The sequence below is a fragment of the Lissotriton vulgaris genome, chromosome 4_1 (genome assembly GCF_964263255.1).
Source record: "Lissotriton vulgaris chromosome 4_1, aLisVul1.2, whole genome shotgun sequence".
In the NCBI taxonomy this organism is placed as follows: domain Eukaryota; kingdom Metazoa; phylum Chordata; class Amphibia; order Caudata; family Salamandridae; genus Lissotriton; species Lissotriton vulgaris.
In genome coordinates this window covers 799345039-799368303 of record NC_141691.1, presented here as the reverse complement: position 1 = coordinate 799368303, position 23265 = coordinate 799345039, and the positions used below count along the sequence as shown (strand labels likewise).

Below are 23265 nucleotides of genomic sequence, written 5' to 3'. Positions count from 1 at the left end.
TAAAAATATAAAATTAAATCATCACAGTCCAACATAAATCATTTGTCAAAAAATGTTAAACACCAAGGGGCCAATTACGATTCGGGAAACAAATCCGTACGACGATTCGTATTCGTAGCCGTTTCCGTACGAATCGTAGTAATTCGTCCGAATCGCGTAGTACGATCCGTAGGTCAAAACTCCGTTTGAATCCTTGTGAACCGTACGAAAGACAAGGGAAAATCTATTCGACATACACCCGTACAGTGAACCATACGATTCGTAAACATGCCGTACGACCGGCCAAGTACGATCCGGACCGGGGACTGTGTACGCAAATCGTACGGTAAACGTCGCATATATGCAATTCGTACGGAGAGCCACACAATAACATACGCACCACACCCCTGAATTCGAGGGATGTACGCACCGTTGTACGCACCGTACACCTACGTCCTTGGGGGGTATGGACCGTACCCCTAGGCACCGTACACCGATATTCATGGGTTGTACGCACGGGGATATACGCACCGTACCCCTGAAATCCAGGGGTGGACGCACCGTACACCGAAGCACCGTACCCCTGCAATCATGAGGTGTATGCACCGTACCCGGGGGGTCTGTTCCGTACGCATTGCGAGGCAAAATCAGCTTTTCCGGACGTTTTCAGCTCCCGTAAAAAAAGAGTCGTACAGAGTGATGTCCACACAGATCGTACTTGCTGGGTCGTAAAAGGCTGCTGCGATCCATATGAACATCGCTTACAGCGTCTTCCGAGTGCGATCCGTACGGTTTCTTGAATCGTACGGTCTTTTGTACGATTCGTGTAGAGAACTGCATTGAGTGCACATCGTACTACATCGTACGTACGGGTACGATTCAACGTACGAATCGTACGGAAAAAAGCTGCGTACGGCGATTCGGACTGGATTTTACCGAATCGGAATCGGCCCCTAAAGGGGTGACATTTACTATTCCCATTCAAGTCTCAAGCAATTTAGGGAAGGTGTTGGACACTAAAGAGTTGACATTTCCTATTCCCACTCCAATCTAACCAATTTAGGGAAAGCGTTGGACACTAAAGGGGAGGCATTTACTATTCCCACTCCAATCCAACCCTATTGGGGAAGGTATTGGACACTAAATGGGTGAAATTTACTATACCCACCCCAATCTAAATCATTTTGGGGAAGGCATTGTACACTAAAGGAATGGCATGTTCTATTCCCTCTCCTATCCAACTATACTGGGGGAAGGTATTGGACACAACAGGGGTAAAATATACAATTCTCAGTCCAATCTATACCAATTTGAAGAAAATATTGTAGACAAAAGGGAAGAAATTTACAATTCCCACTCCAATCTAAATCAATTTGGGGAAGGCATTGGACACTGCAGGGATGACACTTTCTATTCCCACTCCAATCTATACTAATTTGAGGATGGTGTGGGATACTAAAGAGGTGAAATCCATGATTTCCACTCCAATCTAAATCAATTTGGGGAAGGTGTTGGACACTAAAGGGTTGACCTTTACAATTCTCACTCCAATCTAAACCAATTTGGGAAAGGGGTTAGACACTAAAGGAATAACATTGACTATTCCCAATCCAATCCAACTATACTTGGGAAAGTTATTAGACAGTAAAGGGGTGAGATTTACTTTTCTCACTCCAATCCAACCATATTGGAGGAAGGTGTTGGGTGAAAAAGGTGTGAAATTTACTATCCCCATTCCATCTAAATCAATTTGGGGAAGGTGATGGACACTAAAGGGGTGACATTTGCTATTTCCATTCCACTCTAAGGATATTTTAAAAAGGAGTCAGATGCCAAAGATGTGAAATTTACAATATCCCCTACAATATAATTTTTTTTACTAAGGTAATACAAATTAAATAATTTCAAAACAAAATCCATACTCCATACTCATACACGATTTTTCTATATTAAATATAATCTGCTCTAAAAACAAACTAACCTAAACTACAAAACTATATATACACAAACTAAAGTAATAACATTGAAAAAAATTGTTGTTTTAATATTAATAATTGAAATATGTATTTAATTCTTTTTCAACCTTTCCCAAACTATACACCATAAAATATCAATTAAACTGATTTAAAAATGAACAATGAGAAAATTAAAACATTTAAAACAAAATATTTATATATATATATATAATATATATTTAAAATAAAATTACAAAAAAATAACATGTCTTTTGAAAAATGTTACAAAAATTATAAAATTTTACATTTTTAAATACATATATTCCTACATTTTTTCTTTTTTTAAAACCTTTATTTATCAATGTTGCATACATTAAACATTGCAGGAGTTGGATATCAGTCCATGAATGCAGGAAGTGGTAAAGGAGGGCAACACCCAAGGTCATGATGAGCAATCAAACGCCAATCACATATACATGGCAGTTAATAACAGACATTCCCCCAATCTCCACCTAGGGATCCCACCCAAAGACAAACCATGTTTCGGGGTCTCTACTTTCCTTACTACTCAGTGTAGCCCTAGGGGATAACATCCTATCTCCCAGCTCCTGTCACACAGTGATATCCTCTTCCACTTTATCATATCCCCTGCTAAACTTCATGTAGCCCTCCCCTGCTCGTGACCATTCAACCACATCCCTGTGACAATTACCAATCTCTGGTGCCCACTGTTCCATCCAGGTGATAACTACCATGCGTCTGGCAAGAACCAGTGACAACTGTGAGAATTTGTACGCCATCTTATGTCCCTTTGGCATTTATACATCTACAAACAGCATTGTGGGGTTACTAACACCTGTATACAGGACACCCTTGTAAGTTTATACATCACCTGGTCCCAGACGTCATGCACTGTTCTAAATTCCCAGGCCAAATCAAGAGATTCAGCTCCTCCAGATCCTGATCTGTGGTAGCTATCAGTGCGGGCCCGTGTTAGCCATTTTTTGTGGGGTCAGGCAAATGTGCTGCAGGATAATTATAATGTACCAGTTTCAAGTGGCCATTGCATGACACTATCTGGGTTAGTGAACAGGCGTGTACCCAAACTGCATCCCAAAAAGGGGTACCTAGGTCCCCCTCCCATGCCGCCCATGCCTGTGACTGGCTGCCCATGGCATCTGTCCTTAAGGCTTTATACAACAAGGATATCAGCTTCCTGCCGGACCCACTGATCAGCAGCACTTCCATAGTGGCAGACACCCTCAGCGTCACAAGGAAGATGGTTCATGTCTGCTTGGCCATTTCTGCTAGGCTAGCGTAGTGCAAAAAGTGTCCCTGTGCCAGTGCAAACTCAGTTTTGGTATCTTCCAAGACAATTAAATACTCCCTGGGCTACAGGTACCCCAGCTGTTCACAGCCCCCGTCCTTCCAGGCCTGGAAGGACATGTTCTTAGCCATTTGCCAGACGGCGCCAGTATCCAAGCCGGCAGATTACAGTGGAAGGGGACATGTCTCAACACCACAGCATTGAACTTTACCAGATGTGTGCTGTCTGCAACACCACAAAACGGGTGCCGCCAGAGGCCTTTGCCCATTCCATTAATATTGCCGGTAGCCGTTGTACATTGACCGTCCCAGCCAGTAAATAATTTTCTCAATTGTCCTCAAGGTCAAGCTAACACGCAGCATGCTGCATGTGAGTGGTATAATAATACAGTTCTAATTGCAGCACCTCCAGGTCACCTGCCTCATAGCATGGTGTCAGGATGGACAAGGCAACCCTGCTACATCTACCGGCTCAGAGAAGAGAAACAAGGATTGAGTCTAACACTTGAAATACCCTGGTGTGCAGGGAGCAAAGGGAGTTCTGGATGATGTATAAGCAGTGCTGGAGGAGCATTATCTTTGAAGAGGCCTTTCAGCACCATCAGCGACAGCGGGAGAATGTTCTGAAAGGTAACTGAGGCCCTCAGTGAGTCCAGAACCCATCCCACATTAAGGCCCTGTTGCTGCATCCTAGGGTGTACAACGATCACTCCTAAAACCTGAAAACACACAAGTTCCTAGTACAACCCAACAACCAGCAGGGTCTCCAAAGGGGTCTCAAGCAATGCTGCCGGGGGAACAGCAGGGACTCATCACTATTAATCCGCAATCCAGACAAAGCCCCAAAATCATCAAGGAGACGTAACAGGATCCCAAGAGATTCTTGAGGGGAGGCAAGGTAAAACAGAGTATCATCTAAAAATAAGGATATATTATGCCTAGGGTTGTCCAGTTGTGTGCCCCCTATCTCACTGTTTCTGATGCGCCCACACCGCCAGATGCTCCATTGCCAGCGTGAAGAGAAGCAGGGGCGGGAGGCAACCCTGTCATGTACCTTAACCCAAAGTCTAAGGGGCCCATTAGGATGGTGGGTGTATTGCCCCCGCCAGGCTGGCGGTAGCCACCGCCAGCCTGAAGGGGGCATTCTGCCCGCCATCAGCACCTGAATTTCCTCCCGCCATATTAGGATGGCGGAGGGACCGCAGCGGACGGAAAGACTGTCCGCCGCTTTTCTGCCCGGTGTCCTTGCGACCGGGGCAGAAAAGGTTTAATATGGTGGCGGTGTCTATCAGACACCGCCAGCCATATTATGATGGGCCTGGTGAGATGCCTTTCCGCAGCAGCAATGCCACCACGGAAAGGCATGCGGTCTTCACTCTGGGGGTCCCCTGTGGGCCCCCAGAGTGAAGGATAGGTGGGGGGTGCACACAGGGGTACCTGTGGTACCCCCCTGCATTTGCATAAACAAAGCGGCAGGCACCGCGCAGTGACTGCCACTTTGTCTATGCAAATGCTTTAATGCATTTTTAGCATTGTGGCGGGTGGTGCAGAGAGCACCACCCGCCACAATGCTAAAAATGCAGGATGTGCCCTCCACTGTGGCGGGCACATCCTAATACCCCCCAGGGGACCCCCGCCCTTATGTCTGGCGGTCCCTTTTTCCGATGGGATGGCGGGCGGACAAAGCCCGCCCGTCATCCTAATGGGGGCCAAACTGTTTCAGTGACATTGCTCCACCTGCACACGTGAACTGGGCTCAGTGTAAAAAAAACTAATCCAGGACCGAAATTAGGGCACAAACCTCATGATCCACAGCACCTCAAGCAGATAACCCCAGTCAATAGTATCAAAGGCTTTCTTCAGTTTGATGGAAACCAGAGCCATTTCTCACTCACTACACTCAACCTCGTGCATGGCGTGCGACCACCACCTGAGGTTCATCCTGGTGCATGAACCCACATTGGTCCTAATGAACCAAATTGGTGAGAAAAGGGTTCAAATGGGCAGCCATAAACTTGCAGAAGACCTTCATCTCAGAGTTTATCATGGTTAGCAGCCTATATGTTTAGAGATCTGTCTTATCTCTGCCTGGCAGTATGCATATGTCTCCTTATCTCGTGGAGCGCAGCAACACCCCCCACTCCTTTGCCTCAAGGAAAACTTCAAGTAGGCCCTGTATGACCATAGCAGATTACTCCTGGGGAAATTCTACAAGGGATCCATCCCTGCCACCAGGAGATTTAGCCCTGCTGCAACACTTTCATATCTAGGCAAACCCAACCAGGAATACCCTGTACCTATGCAGAGTGACCAGAGGGTCCACTCTGTAAATGCCCTCCAGATGTTTCTGGAATGCGGACACGAGGCCCACCCTAGTCGTCACACTACCACCATCAGGGGTTGCCAGACGAGCCATTAGAGACGGTGCAGTCTCTATGCGTAGGATTTAAGCCAGCTTCCTGCTCGACTTGTTTCCTTACTTGTGCAGCCCCTGCCGGTATTGTTTCAAAGGGTACTTATCCAATCAGTCTCAGATATCAGCTATACACCTTCGCTGTTTCATTTCATTCCAGCATGAGTCAGGGACCATCAGGTTCTGTACCTGCAAGGCAGCCACATCTGCCTACCCTACTCTAAGATCAGCCTGAAGTTGATGCTGCACCCCACAAGTAATCCCCATAGGTTCCACGTAGCACGACCTTAAGTGCTTCCTACTCCGTAGCCCTGTCAGCCATGCTATCCCACTTAGTATCCAAGTAATCCTTTATGGCCTGTGGCATTTCCCTCCCCATCGGGCCCATAAGCACCTCTGCTGGGAAGCTCAATACCACCCCATTCTGCACTGGGCCCCACCACTTCAATGTGCAACAGACAAGGGAGTGATCATAAATTAACCACGTTAAGTGTTTCACTGCCGTTCTGTCAGTAGCTAGAATTCCACCCACCAGGACCCTGTCCAATCTGGTATATGTTTTATGAAGTAACTAGACATAATATCGAATTCAAAATATAGAATAGCAATAATATCGAAGTAAAAATATAGAATGCACAAAATATCGAATGGACACAATATAGTGGTGAAAAATATCGAATTGAAGGTAAGTAATATAATATCTATCTTCAAAATATAGAAAGTCAAAAGTATATAATATAGGTATTAAAATATATCGAATTTTTTATAATATCGATTTTTTAAAGTGTTTTGTATGTGTGAAAAGTGTATATTATTTTTGTAATTTATTTAAGTAATGAATTTTATGTTATTTAATTTTTGCGTAATTTAGTTCTGTAGCGGGTTGTGGGTTTATAGGGGAATAGGGTGGGAAGTAATTTAATTATATTAAATTAAATATTAATTTTTAGAAATTACTAATTATTTTAATTGTAATTTTGCGTTTTAGTTCTCTAGTGGGTTGTGGGTTTATAGGGGAATAGGCTGGGAAGTAATTTAATTGTAAATAATTGTATTTATGTATTGGTATTCATTTTGGATTTATTGTTAATTAATTTTTAATTGTTAATTAATTGTTAATTAATTAATTAATTGATAATTATGATAATTTATTTAATTTATTTCCTGTAGCGGGTTGTGGGTTTATAGGGGAATAGGGTGGGAAGTAATTTATTCATAATAAAGTAAATAATTTTTATTTATTTATTGGTATTGATTGTTAATTTATTGTTTATTAATTTTTCATGGGAAATAAATTTTTATTACTTGCTATTTAAATTGTATTAATTGATTCATTGATAATTACGATAATTGTATTAATTTATTTTCTGTAGCGGATTGTGGGTTTATAGGGGAATAGGGTGGGAAGTAATTTAATTGTAATTAATGACATTAAAAATACTTTTTGGGTATTGATAATTAATTTACTGTTAATTAATTATTAATTGGCTGTCAATTGGCTGTTAATTAATTATGAATAGGTAATACATTTTTAATAACTAAGATTTATTTGTATGTCTAGTTAATTATTTATTACATAATATTAAATTGGTAATTAATTTTAATTAATGTTTTATTGGTATTGATATTTAATTTATTTGTATTAATATATTTAAACAATACTTTCCCTACTGTTAAACTCATTGGAGTGGGAATAGTAATTTTTACCCCGACGCTATCCACATTTTCCCTACTGTTGCAGCCCCTTCGTTATCCAACGCTTTCCCTACTGTTGCATTCTCTGGAGTGGGAATAGTAATTTTTACCCCTACGCTATCCAACGCTTTCCCTACTGTTGCACTCTATTGAGTGGGAATAGCAATTTTGAACCCTACACTATCCAACGCTTTCCCTACTGTTGCACTCTCTGGAGTGGGAATAGTAATTTTTACCCCTACGCTATCCAACGCTTTCCCTACTGTTGCACTCTCTGGATGGGAATAATAATTTTTACCCTCCCGCTATCCAACGCTTTTCCTACTGTTGCACTCACTGGAGGGGTAATAGTAAATTTTACCCTCCTGCTATCCTACAGGAAAATTTTTGTATATTTTTTATTAATATTACATTAATATATATATGTATTACAATTTTTTTACTTAAACTAATTATTTACTAATTTTAAGGTTATTTAAGTATTTTTAAGTATGTTTTAGTTAATTATATTTATTATTTCATTAATTTACTTTTAAGACATTTAAAAAAATTCGATATTTTGACTAACTATATTTTTTTAACGATATGTTTGATTTGATATTTTTGTACTTACCTGTTTGTAGATAGGACTTTGATATTTTTGCATTCTATATTTTATCATCGATATTTTGGTAATTCTATATTTTTGTATTCAATATTATGTCAGTGATACGTTTTATGAGTCAGGGAGTCATACATATATGCATATATGCCTGCTGCGTGATGTGGTACATGCACCATACATCTACCAGACCCAAATTATCCATGATCCCCATAAGTATTGCAGGCATGTGGGGTTTAGAACCTACCACTGTGGGGGTGTCCTGTCAAGGGTACCATCCAGGACACATTTAAAATCCAGACTCAATACACAAAGAGCCCTCGAATCTAAGGGAAAGAAAAAATACAAAAACGGGCTGACTCAAAGGGAGGAGATCCTTTTACCACCAGTGGGGGCATGCTTCACCATTGGGAATCCTCCTTGCACCATAAAGCGGAGTTGCTGCGAGGGAGGAGCTCAGGGATGTTTTTTGTATGAGAGGGTTTGTTACTAAAACCCCATGTGAGCTTGTAGGGTGTCGTGAGGGGTGCAGTGCAGGTGAGAAAGTGAATTAAAACTAGCTACAAGGTTCACCACATGACCTTTATTCCGGCTGACTTGTGCTAGGATTAAAAGCCAAAGGTACGACGGAAACATGAGATCCAGTCGTACTAGACAGTGATTGACATGTTTCCGCCAAATGACTTTGAAAGTATTGTGGCTTTCTTCAGGATCTGTTAATAGCTACTGCCATGAGTGAAAAGAAATGTGCAAACAATAACCAAAGTAAGCATTGCTGCGGTATTTACAAAACCAGTGATATAAGGATTCAACATGATGGATTCACCTGTGGTACCTGTTAGGGAACATAAACAACATACCGAGCAATTGTCAGTTTTAACACAGTGACATCTAGCAACCCATTTTTGTAAGGTGAAACTCACACAAATCATCAAGACGTGATTTTTCATACATGCAATATGTGAAACGAAACATCCCAAAACACCCAGAGGAATTCTACTCCTAAAGGGTATTGTGCAATATTGCCACATCCAGGGTTTTTCTATGATGGGGCCCACTCACCTACAATAGTCAGGCCCAGTGTCTCAGCTGTCATTGGTGAGAATACCTAAGGTGCAAATGCAACTCCAACCTGTCTAATTGAAGTTGTAGCGTTAAAAAAAATGTTTGAATGAAAGTAGAAGCGACAAGAAATAAAACGGAGAGGAGACCACATCAAATGTATGCAGGATAGAAACTGTAAAAACACAAGTGTCTAGATTCCAAATTGATTGAAGTTATTGCTGTAGTGATCAAAATGTAGTCAAAGAGTCTGTAAGGGATATATAAAGTAGTGTCTATTAAATCGCCCTTGCATGGTAATAATCAGATAGGGTTATTCCCAAGGATGCACTTATCACTGGTAATTCACAGTCATAGTTAAAGGGACAAGTGGTTGTTTGAATTACATGGGTCATTTGCTAGGGTGATTGCCAAGATAACAGTCCATCCTGTATCACAGTGCCAAAACCACCTGCATCCGAATATAATAGGTAACTGACACTGACCAAATTCCCAATCAGGGTGCAGAACTATGTAAAATGTCTATAGCAATAGCGTAACTAGCTGCACTATGTTGAAAAACTATATGAAGAAATGTTGTGCCCCTGTGTAGGGTCTGCTACCATGGTCTAATTTCTGCAGGTGACCCATTAACCCTCGAATTAAAGGAGGCGTCTTTTTAACGTACACTATGCACCCTGGATCCTACTCCTGTATATGCCACAATAAAATGGTCCGGATAAGCCCCACTTTATTTAAATCAATAGCGTTGCCAGCATTCTAAACTAATCAGGTAATCCTGTACACAGTGTGAAAAACAAATAGCGCAATTCCCTCATCACCATGATAAAGGCCTATTGAGTGGCGCCTGCCAGTTTGGCCACTTCAAACACACACGTACACTCGCCACTTCGGCATAGACTGATTTCCGGCGCGTTTACCCTGGACAGGAAAATCAGTCAGGGGCAGAAATGCTGCTCGTTAAAAAGAGGATGAGTAACACGCCTGCACACCTTGAACAAAGGCAAACAGTATCTATAGACACCCTGTCGGTTTGTGTTTTCTCCGTCTGGTTTTGGAGTGACAGGAGCTGGGATGTGTATTCACACTTTCTGCATTTAGATTGGTGGGAGGAGTATTCACAAGCACCTGAATAGGCGGTGTCTGCTCTGCACAATGCTATCCCCACCTCCTGTAGTGAAGCTGGACCAGGGAAGACAGAACTGGATTTTACTGAACTCAGAGACTTTCTGTCTAAAACTTTAAAGGAAAGAGTAATATAAATATTGGGGCCCTGACCTCAGAACTCTAGAACTTGTTTGGACTAAGGAACCTGCCAAGAAGAAGAGCTGGAGAAGCTGTGAGGAGGAACTATCACTTTTCTGTGTACTTTCCTGTGTTGGCCTGCAGTGGCTGCTACTGTCCTCGTCAGTGAAAGGAATGGACTGGACTTTCTACAACTTAATTTTCTGAGTTTCTCCAAGGGCTTGAGGTAGAACTTGCCCCCTTTTCAAGAAGCAAAGACTTCAAGATCATCTGCTACCAGCACTGAGAACTGTGTGTTTTGGGCTCCCTGACCTGTTGGCACTGCAGAGAGTACCTCCCTGTTTCACACCACAATCCTGGTCTCCCTGATGATGACACCCTCCCTCTCCACCAAGCCGTTGCTTGTACTATGATCTGAGAGTACTGAACTTCACACCTCCTCACTTCACATCGCCGCCCTGATATCCCTGACAATGACGCTTCACGCCAACATCAACTCAGATATCTGCACTGTGGCCTGGGGCACCGCTCGTAGGTTACATGACACATTGCCCCACGCTGCAGCCTAGGCCCACCAACGCCAGCCTAGGTGAACTAACGCAGGAGCCATCGACACAGATCGTCTACCGATGAGAGAGATTCAGCAACAATGACGCTGTTGCCCCGAGACCTGCCAGCACTGCGACGAGCCACAACCCACTTCACACTGCAGCCCTGGTCTCACTGACGCCACTGAATGCTGTCACCGAGTCGCTGCCTGTACTGCGACCTGAGAACATTGCACGCAGCACTGCTGGACTTCGCATCGCAGCCTTGATGCTGCAGACGCTCCTAAATTTAACCTCATGGAGTTTGACCTGCAACATGTGTGACTTCAAGGACTCAACAACTTCTGCACCGACTTCCGGAACCTACGCCTGCCCACGCCGCCTCTTTGGAGCTCATCACAAGGTCCACTACACACTGAATTTCCAAGGTACTGTATGTGGGTTTTCCAGACTCCTTAGCTGGCCCATGATGCTGTGGTCAGCCTGAATTGTTGGATTTCTTGGTTCACGATGACATGATAGCCCCGGAGGGAGCTATCAACTTCAAGGAACTGTGTTTTAAGTTTATTTTTGCAATATTTGTACTCGCATTACTGTATGCTGGATTCTTATCGTTTTGGTCTTGTTTAACACAGAGAAATATCGGCTATTTTTCTTAAACTGGTGTGGTGTCCTTTTGTAGTTTTACCACTGTGTTTTATGTGCAAATTCTTTACACATTGCCTCTGAGATAAGCGTGACTGCTCGTACCAGGCAACCAAGGGGGGTGAACAGGGGTTATTTTAGAAGTGTAATCCCCAATTACCCTGACTGAAAGGAAGAGTCCCTACTTGGGCAGGGTGCATACCTCTGCTAACTAGAGACCCCATTTCTAACAATCGACATTTGGACCATCTGGTGTTCGAGGGCTGTGACCTCCCCCTGCGAGCCCTCCATGTTACCCTCAGCCGCTGCGACCTTGTCTGCAACTTTCCTGACATTGGCACAGAGGAGATTCACATCTATGGAGACTATCTCTATTTTATTCTCAAGTGCTGTGCGCAAACCTTGTGTGGCCCCAGTACCACCGCTCGTGTGGGCTCCTGGTCTTGCTCTGGGGATCCCTCCGGATGATCCGCCCTCAGGCATGTGGGTCTCTGCTGTAGCTGGCGCAGCATGGTGTTCTGTGATGGTTTTCGCAGGGTTCGAGAGTGCCGGTCTGTCTTTACCCATGTTCTTGTAACAGGTGCTCTAATGTCCACCACACAATGCTGTGCAGCATGAGCAGATGCAGCTGGGGCCCCCACACTCTGGCACCACCATACACTGGCTCTCCAGTGTGCACCAGAAGATCACTTAACACACCTCTCAGGGGGACCACCAGGGGGCCAGTTGTGACATTCAAAAACCCCAGGTCCAATACTTGCCCTCTGGGTGACCCTGCTCCTGCCCCCCAGCAAGGGTCGCAGCAGGCTCCTCCTCACCGACCACCTACACTGCAGTCCTTACCTCCACAAAGCCCCAATGCTGCTAACTTGAGTCCTTAGGGACAATGCAGATCCAGGCCTGGGTCACAGCCATCTCACATGCCCCACACATTGATGACTCCAGCTCCTCAGTGGCCATACGTTCAGAGTGTGCCTCCATCCTCCACTGGAAATTCCTATGCCTTGAGGTGTCCCCAGTTGCTAAGCAGTTCCAAAGGCCCCAAGAGCGCAGGCTGTCACCAGTGGTCCATAGGGGCCTGGTGCCCAAGCCCGTCAGAAGGGGAAGCAAAAGACAGGCACCGTCGCATCACTCACCCTCACTGCAGACCAGGAGGGCCACAGGCTTCAGGATGGTCCAGCACCACAGAGAGCGAACTCAGAGCGTGTCCGCCAGCCGTGATCACAGGCCAGGTGGCAGTGCACACAGCAGGAGTCCTCTACAGGCATGGCCTTTACGCCTGGGCACCTTAAATGTCAGTGCACCAAGGACCCAGGGGGTCCGATATCAATCCGCTGGGCCCTATGCACATAGGGAAGGGTGGCCAATCCAGGGCCAAATGGCCTCAAAGTCCTGCTACGACCATGGCAAGCCGCAACGGAGTGGCTGAAGCCAGCTCACTTCCGTCTGCAATCCTAAACCGGGCACGATCCCTTTGCCGAGGCTCAAGCAGCAGGATGGATGCCAATGATCGTCGACCACATTCAGCGGCATCACTCCCAGTGCAACAGTTGCCTCCAAACACCTCTGATGGTGCACTAAGGAGGAGGCACAATACGCAGGCAAGCTTAGTCCCCATACACTGCCACTTTCTATCCCTCAAATTCAGGTGGTTCCAGGCTGCATCAGCGGCCCCCAGGAGGTTTCAACAGCTTGAGTCAGAGCTGCAACAGCACTATCATGGCAGCTGCAAGAGCTGTATGCCGCCCATGAGAAGCTCAGCACACTTGGTGCGGTCCATTGTCCAAACAGCTCCTCTGGTCCTCAACCACACATCTTGGCCCCACAGTGTCCAGGGGAGCCCAAAGATGATTGCCCCGCCATTTGGCCGACACTACTTTTGTTTCACTGAGTAGTGTAGTTTTACCACTGTGTTTTATGTGCAAATGCTTTACACATTGCCTCTGAGATAAGCGTGACTGCTCGTACCAAGCAACCAAGGGGGGTGAACAGGGGTTATTTTAGAAGTGTAATCCCCAATTACCCTGACTGAAAGGAAGAGTCCCTACTTGGGCAGAGTGCATACCTCTGCTAACTAGAGACCCCATTTCTAACAATCGACATTTGGACCATCTGGTGTTCGAGGGCTGTGACCTCCCCCTGTGAGCCCTCCATGTAAACCCTCAGCCGCTGCGACCTTGTCTGCAACTTTCCTGACATTCGCACAGAGGAGATTCACATCTATGGAGACTGTCTCTATTTTATTCTCAAGTGCTGTGCACAAACCTTGTATGGCCCCAGTACCCCCGCTCGTGTGGACTCCTGGTCTTGCTCTGGGGATCTCTCCGGATGATCCGCCCTCAGGCATGTGGGTCTCTGCAGTAGCTGGAGCAGCATAGTGTTCTGTGATGGTTTTCACAGGGTTTGAGAGTGCCGGTCTGTCTTTACCCATGTTCTTGTAACAGGTGCTCTAATGTCCACCTCACAATGCTAAGCAGCATGAGCAGATGCAGCTGGGGCCCCCACACTCTGGCACCACCACACACTGGCTCTCCAGTGTGCACCAGAAGATCACTTAACACACCTCTCAGGGGGACCACCTGGGGGCCAGTTGTGACATTCAAAAACCCCAGGTCCAATACTTGCCCTCTGGGTGACCCTGCTCCTGCCACCCAGCAAGGGTCGCAGCAGGCTCCTCCTCACCGACCACCTACACCGCAGTCCTTACCTCCACAAAGCCCCAATGCTGCTAACTTGAGTCCTTAGGGGCAATGCAGATCCAGGCCTGGGTCACAGCCATCTCACATGCCCCACACATTGATGACTCCAGCTCCTCAGTGACCATACGTTCAGGGTGTGCCTCCATCCTCCACTGGAAATTCCTGTGCCTTGAGGTGTCCCCAGTTGCTAAGCAGTTCCAAAGGCCCCAAGAGCGCAGGCTGTCACCAGTGGTCCATAGAGGCCTGGTGCCCAAGCCGATCAGAAGGGGAAGCAAAAGACAGGCACTGTTGCATCACTCACCTTCACTGCAGACCAGGCGGGCCACAGGCTTCAGGATGGTCCAGCACCACAGAGAGCGAACTCAGAGCGTGTCCGCCAGCCGTGATCACAGGCCAGATGGCAGTACACACAGCAGGAGTCCTCTACAGGCATGGCCTTTACGCCTGGGCACCTTAAACGTCAGTGCACCAAGGACCCAGGGGGTCCGATTTCAATCCGCTGGGCCCATGCACATAGGGAAGGTGGCCAATCCAGGGCTAAATGGCCTCAAAGTCCTGCTACGACCATGGCATGCCACAACGGAGTGGCTGAAGCCAGCTCACTTCCGTCGCAATCCTAAACCGGGCACGATCCCTTTGCCGAGGCTCAAGCAGCAGGATGGATGCCAATGATCGTCGACCAGATTCAGCGGCATCACTGCCAGCGCAACAGTTGCCTCCAAACACCTCTGATGGTGCACTAAGGAGGAGGCACAATACGCAGGCAAACTTAGTCCCCATACACTGCCACTTTCTATCCCTCAAATTCAGGTGGTTCCAGGCTGCATCAGCGGCCCCCAGGAGGTTTCAACAGCTTGAGTCAGAGCTGCAACAGCACCATCATGGCAGCTGCAAGAGCTGTATGCCGCCCATGAGAAGCTCGGCACACTCGGTGCGGTCCATTGTCCAAACAGCTGCTCTGGTCCTCAACCACACATCTTGGCCCCACAGTGTCCAGGGGAGCCCAAAGATGATTGCCCCGCCATTTGGCCGACACTCCGGGGTAACAATCGGAGAGTATGCTGGATCGTGGAAGGTAGGATGTAGCAGTATTTTCATGGGCCGACCGGGAGCTCAGAGACTCACGTTCTGTTGGCCTTGTTGCTTAGCCATGTTCTCCATTCCTAAATATTTTTATAATTTGTTTTGAAATATTTAAATGTTTCCATAATTTTTGTAATACCATTAAAATATATGTTAATGAAAATACAGCTTTCACTAAATATTTTATATAAATGTAAAATATTCTAATTTATAAATGTGCACATCTTCAAAATTAAAATTGTTTTTATTTTAAAATATACCTTTTTTTTAAAAAAAACACCCTTATCCCTTATATTCTTAACACAATATTTTTGTTTCACAATATTTGTTTTTCGATATTCTGTCCAAATATCTGTCAAATTAATCTAAATCAAAAAGTTTGATCCATACTCCCTAAAACCAATTACATTGAGCCCACTTTCAATTATTTCTGTCTTTGTCTCAAGCTTATTCAGCAAGTGTATCTATGCAAGCGTCCTGATACTTGGGAACATCACCAAATGCTATCAGTTATTTGGGCTATGTGGGTAATTTATTCAAAACTCTTCAAATAAAGGATGCTGTTCTATCCATTCCTTACTAAACAGACATTTAGAACATAAGATAAGTTGCCAATTACTGTTAGAAGGTCTGATACGGAGTGCTAATAGGACCATATTTCTAGTAATGGAATCACGGTATTTATGCAGGTAGGATAAGAAAGTAAGTGAACCATTTACCTTTTCCCGCACAAGGATGGCAGAGCACTGCAGTGGAACACCCATCATCTTATGTGGATTCCATGTGACAGAGTTAGCCCTATGAAGTTAAAGCATGTATTAAATTATAAATATCTAAATTGCAGGTTAGGTAATGCAGACATACATATAAAATCAATTACCAACCTTTCAATGCCACTGAGTTTAAAGGAATGCTTCTTTGACAGCAGAAGTCCACCACCCCAGGCAGCCTATTAGAAAGAAAATGCAGATGTTCACATTGAAATAAAGTATTAATTTAGTAATATATATTATTTTAAGAACTTGACATTTTAGGGCCTGATTAGGATCTTGGCGGATGGGATATTCCGTCACAAAGATGCCAGATATCCCCTCCGTCTTATTACAAGCTCCATAGAGTATAATCGAATCATAGTTTGGCAGATGTGATATCTGTCACATTTGTGATGGAGTAACCATGTCTGTCAAGATCATAATCAGGCCCTTAGTTGCTCAACATTCAACCAAGACACGTGGTTGTGAAAGTACCTTTGGTGCATTGTGGGCAAGGGTCCTGTCCTCCGAAATATAAATCTATAGGATACAATGTTGTGATGGAGTAACCCGTCCGCCATGATCTAAATCAGGCCCTTTGTGCCTGATGGATCCTTTTCAGCTTGCAAAACAATTTATGCAAATGGAACATCAAAAGGTTGCATCCTGTCTAGTTTATTGGGATAGAACTGATGATGTGAGTATTTAAAGGAGGTCGCACAATTTCTAACCTTAGGAATATTTAGAAAGCCAGAGGCATTTTGTGACCCACTGTGAAAGCCTGCAAATGCTGAGATGGAGGTACACAAAGCATGGCAGACCTCCAATCTTGTTTTCTCTGTTTACATTCCTTATATGTGAATATGTTTAGCTCTAGCCTTGAGACAGCTGTCTATATATGTCAAAATGCTTTTCTTATGAAAATTTGGTGCTAAGTATAACCACCACTGGGATATATTTATATTAACTGAAAAAACCAAAGGTTACAGACGTTATACTAGTGAAATTCAGCAGAGGTAAAAGAATTTTGTCATATTATATCTCACACGGATAGCATTGTGCTAATGCTATGCTTAAAGATTTTGCTATATAAATGGCAAAAGGCTTTGCGCCTCTCTAGTGCAGGGTGAGTAGCACTGTGGTGATTCTATGCCTAAAAACGTAGCTAGAAAAACAGACATTTAAGGTGAGCAGATTCAGAGTGTTACTGGTGTTGCAGGATCCTCCATATAGGAGCTGCTCTCCACCTAAATTTGGGAACTACCCATTTTATTTATTTAAAAGTTTTGTATAGCGCACAAATGACCAAAGTGTGGGTATCAGAGCACATTACCATGGTTGATGAAGACATAGGAAAACAACTAAAGGAGAAATATTAAGGTAAAAGTAGGCCAATAAGCAAGAAGAGCAAAAAATACATTTATGATGGACATAGGAAGAGGGAGAAAGAAAAGTAAGGCAATATACATCAATGACATTATGGCAGGCAACAATGGGTCACAACAAATGATGTAATAGTTAAAACAGCTAAACAGGCTCGAGGCAAGAGGAGAAAAGCTTCTAGTTCATCGCATTGTTCATTAGTAGAGCTTTAACTTCCCTTTTGAAGGCGAATGTAGAGGGAATCAGTCTTGTTTCCACTAAAAGGGAGTTCCACATTCTCTGGGCTATGCCAGAGAATGTACGATTATAAGTTTAAGCTTATTCAATTTCTTTGGCTTGAGCAACAGTGTGCCGGTGCTCCTTGTGGGCCGGGAGCCACCAGATAGTTCCAGCTTATTTGTCAGGTAGAGTGGGGTATTGAAATATAGAGCTCTATGGGTCATACTAGCAATCTTTAGTTGGATCCTTGCCTCAAAAGGAAGCCAGTTGAGCGATTTCAGGTTCCGCGAAATGTGTTTGGTCTTCTTGGAACCCATGATGAGTCTAGTAGCAGCATTTACAGATGCTCTGATGGGGACTAAACGGAGTTTCGGCAGTCTGCATAGAGTAGCACTGCCGTATTGGAATCTATAGGCGACCAGTTCTTGCACTGCCGATTTGAAGTCTTCTTGGGGAAGGTAGTGTTTGAGTTTTCTTAGGATGCGCAGTTGGAAGTTCGCTCCTTTGGTAGATGCTCTGATGTCATCCTGCATGTTTAGGTTCTTATCAAGCAGAACTCCAAGTGATTTCGTGGAATAAATGATGTGTGGAGTGCAGTTGAGAGACCGGTGAGGTACAGAGATATTTCACAACCGTGGGGGTTTGCCTAGCGGGTGCAATAAGGAGGAATTCCATCTTGAAGGCGTTTAGTTTGAGATGGGTGGAGTTTAGCCAGTTTAGGATTTTGAGCAGGGTTCCGTTGAGAACTTTGATGTCTTCGGGGCAGGATATTTTCATGTAAAGTTGTGTATCATCTGCATACATGTGATATTGGATATTGGAGGCTTTAAGAGTTACAGTCAGTGGTTCCATGAAAAGGTTAAAGAGTTTGGGGGAGAGTGAGGACCCTTGGGGAACACTCAGTATGCAGGGACTGGGGTTGGATAGAGTCTGATTGGATTTGACTCTTTGTGTTCTGTTGTTGAGGAAAGAGGCAAACCATTTAAGGACCGTGCCAGAGAGCCCCATCCTGCATTCCAAGAGGTAGAGTAGATTGTCATGTTTGACAGTGTCGAATGCAGATGAGAGATTGAAGAGAATCAATAGGCAGGCTTCATTCTGGTCAAGTAAAGTGAGAGCATCATACACTATATGAGTGATGGCTGTTTCGGTGCTCTGGCCAGTGCGGAAGCCCGATTGTAATTGGTTGAGCAGCTGGAATTGCTCAATGTGTTTGTGCAGTTGTTCATAAACACATTTCTCAAGTAGTTTTGCCAGGGAAGGGATGTTTGTGATTGGTCTGTAGTTATTCAGGTCTTCAGGGTCAGCCCAGGTTTTTTTGAGAATATGGCGTACCAGACCAACCTTCAGGCCATCCGGGATCTCACCTTGATGAAGAGAGGAGTTGATGATCTTGGACCGGAGTGGTGCTAGTGATCCTATCATTTCTTTAAAGAAGTTGGGGGGAGGGGTCATTGAAGTGTTTAAGGTCGAGAGAGTGATGAGGATGGTAATGTCATTGAGGGGTGTGAATTGACTCCAAAAGACATTGTTTTTGGGTGAGAGACCGTGATGCGTGGGAGGGGGCATAGAGAAGGAAGTGGCAGGAGTGGGCGAGAGTAAGCGTGCAGCAGACCTTAGTTCTGATTCGTTCTTATTCGTCTTTTCGTGGAAGAAGTCAGCACCCGCTTTGCAGTTTGGCTGCAGTCGAGATATGTTCTGAGTTTGGATGGATGTGTTGTTGGATTGTATTTTAATCAGCTCAATAGTCGTTTCGGGAGATTTTTGGCTTTGTCAAGTTGGGCTTTGAAGAAGGTAACTTTTACCGTTGTGATGAGTTTGTTGTATCTACTTCTTTTGAATCTTAAAGCTTTTAGAAGATCCGTGGTGGGAGTGGATCTCCAGGTGCGTTCAGCTAGTCTTAGGTTGCGTCTGTCAGCATTTAGGCTGTCATTGAACCAAGGCTTGGAGTCTTTGACGGATATTCTTTGTAGTTGAAGGGGGGCGTAGCATTCAGGGCAGATAGCATGGAGTTCTTATAGTGCTCAGTGAGGTCTTGAACGTAGTTCATGTTTGCAGGGGGCGGAAGGGATAAATTGCAGCGCGCTATGAGCTCATTTGTGCTTGCGTTATGGAATGATCTTTTCCACTGTTTTACTTTCAGTGGTTGTGCACTTTTGGGGTTACAACTTTCGAGGATAAGGAAGTTGATATAGTGATTGTGCGACCAGTCACAAGGGAGAATGGATTCGAGATGAATGCAGTTGGGATTGGAGATGATTAGATCTAGTATTGTGCCTAAGTTGTGTCTGGGACTGTCGCAGAATTGAGTCAGGGAGAGGTCAGTTAGGACATTTTTGGGAGTGTTAACTACCTGATCATGCGGGTCACTCCACTGTAGATTGAAGTCACCAAGGAAGATCTGGGGGCAGTGTTGGCCCAGTTTGGAGGAGATGGTTTCCATAGTTTGTTCAATTAGAGGGATGTCAGCACCTGGGGGTGGTTGAAGATGTGAAGGCTGTTTAAGGGTCTGTGTGTGCTAGTGATGTCTATGCATATGTATTCACTGGATGAGAGATTAGCTGAGGGGGACTATTTTGCTGTGGGAGAGTTGAAGAGATACAGGTTATACCACCTCCCGTTTTCTTAACACGGTCAAGTGTGATAATGTTGTCGCTGGAAGGGACTAGAATGTCAAGAATATCGCCAGAGGAGTCGTTGAGCCAAGTTTCTGTGAGAATAAGGAGGTCAAGTTCTTGGGTAAGGATGAGATCTGTAATGTCTGTGACATGTTTCACTGCTGATCTACAGTTAAGTAACATGCATTGCAGGTGTGACTTGTGCAGGCTGTCAGTGAGCGTGGGCTGTGTGGTGGGGATCTGCATGAGGTTATTAATGTTTAAGGCATTGGCATTGAGTCTGGGCGCTCTATGAGGGTTAGGTGTGAGGCTTTGGATGGCCTCAGTGTTTCCATGCTTAGGATATGTCGATCTAGGGGCACTTAATGGGAATGAGGATCTAGAAGGGACTGAGATGGACAAATGCAGAGAGGTGTACGCACGGAGGAGGGGGAGAATATCTGGATCTGACAATGGATTTTTGGATCTGGAGGGTCTAGATGGTGCATTCGGGTAGGGAGTGGTATTCCAATTCTGGATTGGGGGTTTCAACTGGATCATATGTGGGATTTTCTGTGAGGGCTTTTTGGAAGAGAGATCAAGGGCCAGCTCTTCGGTGAACTTAATGAGTTTTGGATATTTAAGAATTGAAGACATTTTAATGGATGTAATTGCCTTTTTACTTGTATTCATCTAAAAGATCGGCACAGTTGGGGTAGAGCTGGCTGCTGAACATCTTTGAACTTCTTATTTTTTGTTAAACCTTTGCTATGAATGGCTGAAGGCAGTGCAAGTAGGGTGTTGTGTGGCCATGAAGGGGTGTGCGCAGGACCTAGTTATGGGGCAAGCCAACCGCCTGAACCCTACTGTATATTAGAGGCAGGGTCTGGTGTGACACCTGGCCTTCCAGACAGCCACCACTTTGAATGTCCAATATCTGTTTATAGGAGGGGTTTGTTGCTTGTGAGGGGGTGGAGCTGGCCATGGACAGAGACTAAGCTCAGGTTGATGTTGATGTTGATGTTGATGTTTGTGGTTTTTGTATAGCGCACATACACTCCAAGGAGCATCTTGGCGCTACTGACTTCACTGCAAAGATAGAATGTTTGGGGGTAGTAGCTGAGCTTTAGATGTCCTTAGACTAGAGTCTTGCATTTTGCATCAGATAGTCCATATATCCAGGTTTTTAGGAGTTTTTTATAGATTTTTTCTGATGGAGATGCTCTAAGTTTAGCTGGAAGGGTATTCCAGGCTTTGGCGCCTAGGACTGCCAGGGATTTGCCACCCTTGGTGGACAGTCGAAACTTGGGTATGGTCATTAGATTAGCTGTGGCTGATCTAAGTTCTCTATTTGGGAGATATCTGTGAAATTTGGTGGACAGATATTTGGGTCCGCACTTGTGGAAACCTCTGTATGTAATCAGAAGGATTTTAAATAGTATCCCTTTCTGGATGGGGAGCCAGTGCAACGCATTCAGAGCCGCTGATGCGGATGATTTTCTAGGCCATCTCAAGACAAGCCGGGCCGCCGCATTTTGGATCATTTGCAGTTTGTGTAGGGTAGATTTTGCCACTCCTGCGTACAAACTGTTGCAATAATCAATTCTCGATGTTATGAGAGCGATTGCAACCGTACGGCGAGCGGCCAGTGGCAGGTAATCAAAAAACTTTCTAAGGCCCTTGATTATGTTGAAACAGACACCGGCCAATTCTTTGGATTGCTGTTTGAAGGACAGCATATCGTCAAATTTTATACCTAAGTTGCGTGTTGCAGTGATGGTATTGGGGGGGGCTTCTGCGTCTGATGGCCAGCATGTACGAGGGGAAAAGATGTTATTTTTCCCGAAGGGCAGGATCTCTGTTTTCGCAGAGTTGCACTTAAGATGGTTATTGTGCATCCATCCAAAAGTTGCAGTTAGGCAATCTTTCAATATCTGTTCGGCCTTCTCTGTGTCCTCATCTAAGACCAGGACCAGTTGGGTGTCGTCTGCATATGCAATCGTGGTTACAGTATGCGTGGCCATTAGGTTGATCAGGGGTGCCATATACAGATTGAACAAGGTAGGGCTCAAGCTAGAGCCCTGGGGCACCCCTGACCTGACCTCCTTCTCCTCCGAGTAGAAGTGTCCCAATTTGGTTATCTGTTTTCTGTGAAGCAGAAACTTTTTGAACCATTTCAACACGGTGCCCCCAATGCCTGCCTCAGCTAGGCGATGTAGTAAGATGGTATGGGACACCGTGTCGAATGCTGCAGATAAATCCAGAAGAATTAGGACTGCCTTCTTCCCCTGGTCAAGTGCCGCTCTTATAGTTTCTGTCATTGACAGGAGTGCTGTTTCTGTAGAGTGGTTGGCTCTAAAACCTGCCTGGTTTGGATGTAGTATATTGTTTGTTTCTAGAAATGATGAAAGTTGTTTATTTACCAGGGATTCGGCACATTTACATAAGGCGGGGAGTTGTGAGATGGGTCTCAGGTTAGTTAAAAGGGATGGATCATGTAGAGGTTTTGTTTGTAGGGGTTTTACTATCGCCGTCTTCCATGTGCTGGGGATTTCCCCAGACTGGAGTGAGGCGTTTATAATGGTATTGATCATGGGGTTGACCTCATCTTTGATTTCGTGGACCAGTGCAGGAGGGCAGGGATCAAGTGGTGATCCTGATTTAATTTTTGACATTGTATGAGATTTCTCATGCAAATCAATTGTAGTAAAGGTATTCCATCTGATTTTATCTGGGTTGGTTTTTAAAGCTAGATTGTCAGTATTAACAATCACTTCAGGAAAGTGTTTTGTAATGTTAACTATTTTTTGTTCAAAATAATCTGCGATTTCATTGCAGAAGCTCTGTGATGGAGGTATTTCCTGTGACAAAAACCCTGGGTCTCGAAAGCTTTTTACCACGCGGAAAATCTCTTTTTGGTTATTCTGAGATGTATCTATCTTGTTTGTGAAATAGTTTATTTTAGTCCGTTTAATTTGAGCATGATAGTTTCGTCTAGCAGTTTTATACTTATCCTGGTCCTCTTTTTTATAATATTTACGTCATGTACGTTCGAGCTTGCGT

General features: G+C 44.6%; 1 protein-coding gene across 1 annotated transcript in view; it reads right to left on the bottom strand.

The window, feature by feature from the left end:
• The window catches only part of LOC147722600 (glutamate decarboxylase 1-like), a 1148213-nt gene that overhangs the window by 280378 nt on the left and 844570 nt on the right, over positions 1 to 23265 (bottom strand). Inside the window, exons 10-11 of the mRNA XM_086965127.1 lie at positions 16136 to 16200; positions 15971 to 16049 (exon numbers count right to left, since the gene is read on the bottom strand). Coding sequence (XP_086821253.1) covers positions 15971 to 16049; positions 16136 to 16200 — 144 coding nt within the window. The remainder of the gene's footprint in view (positions 1 to 15970; positions 16050 to 16135; positions 16201 to 23265) is intronic.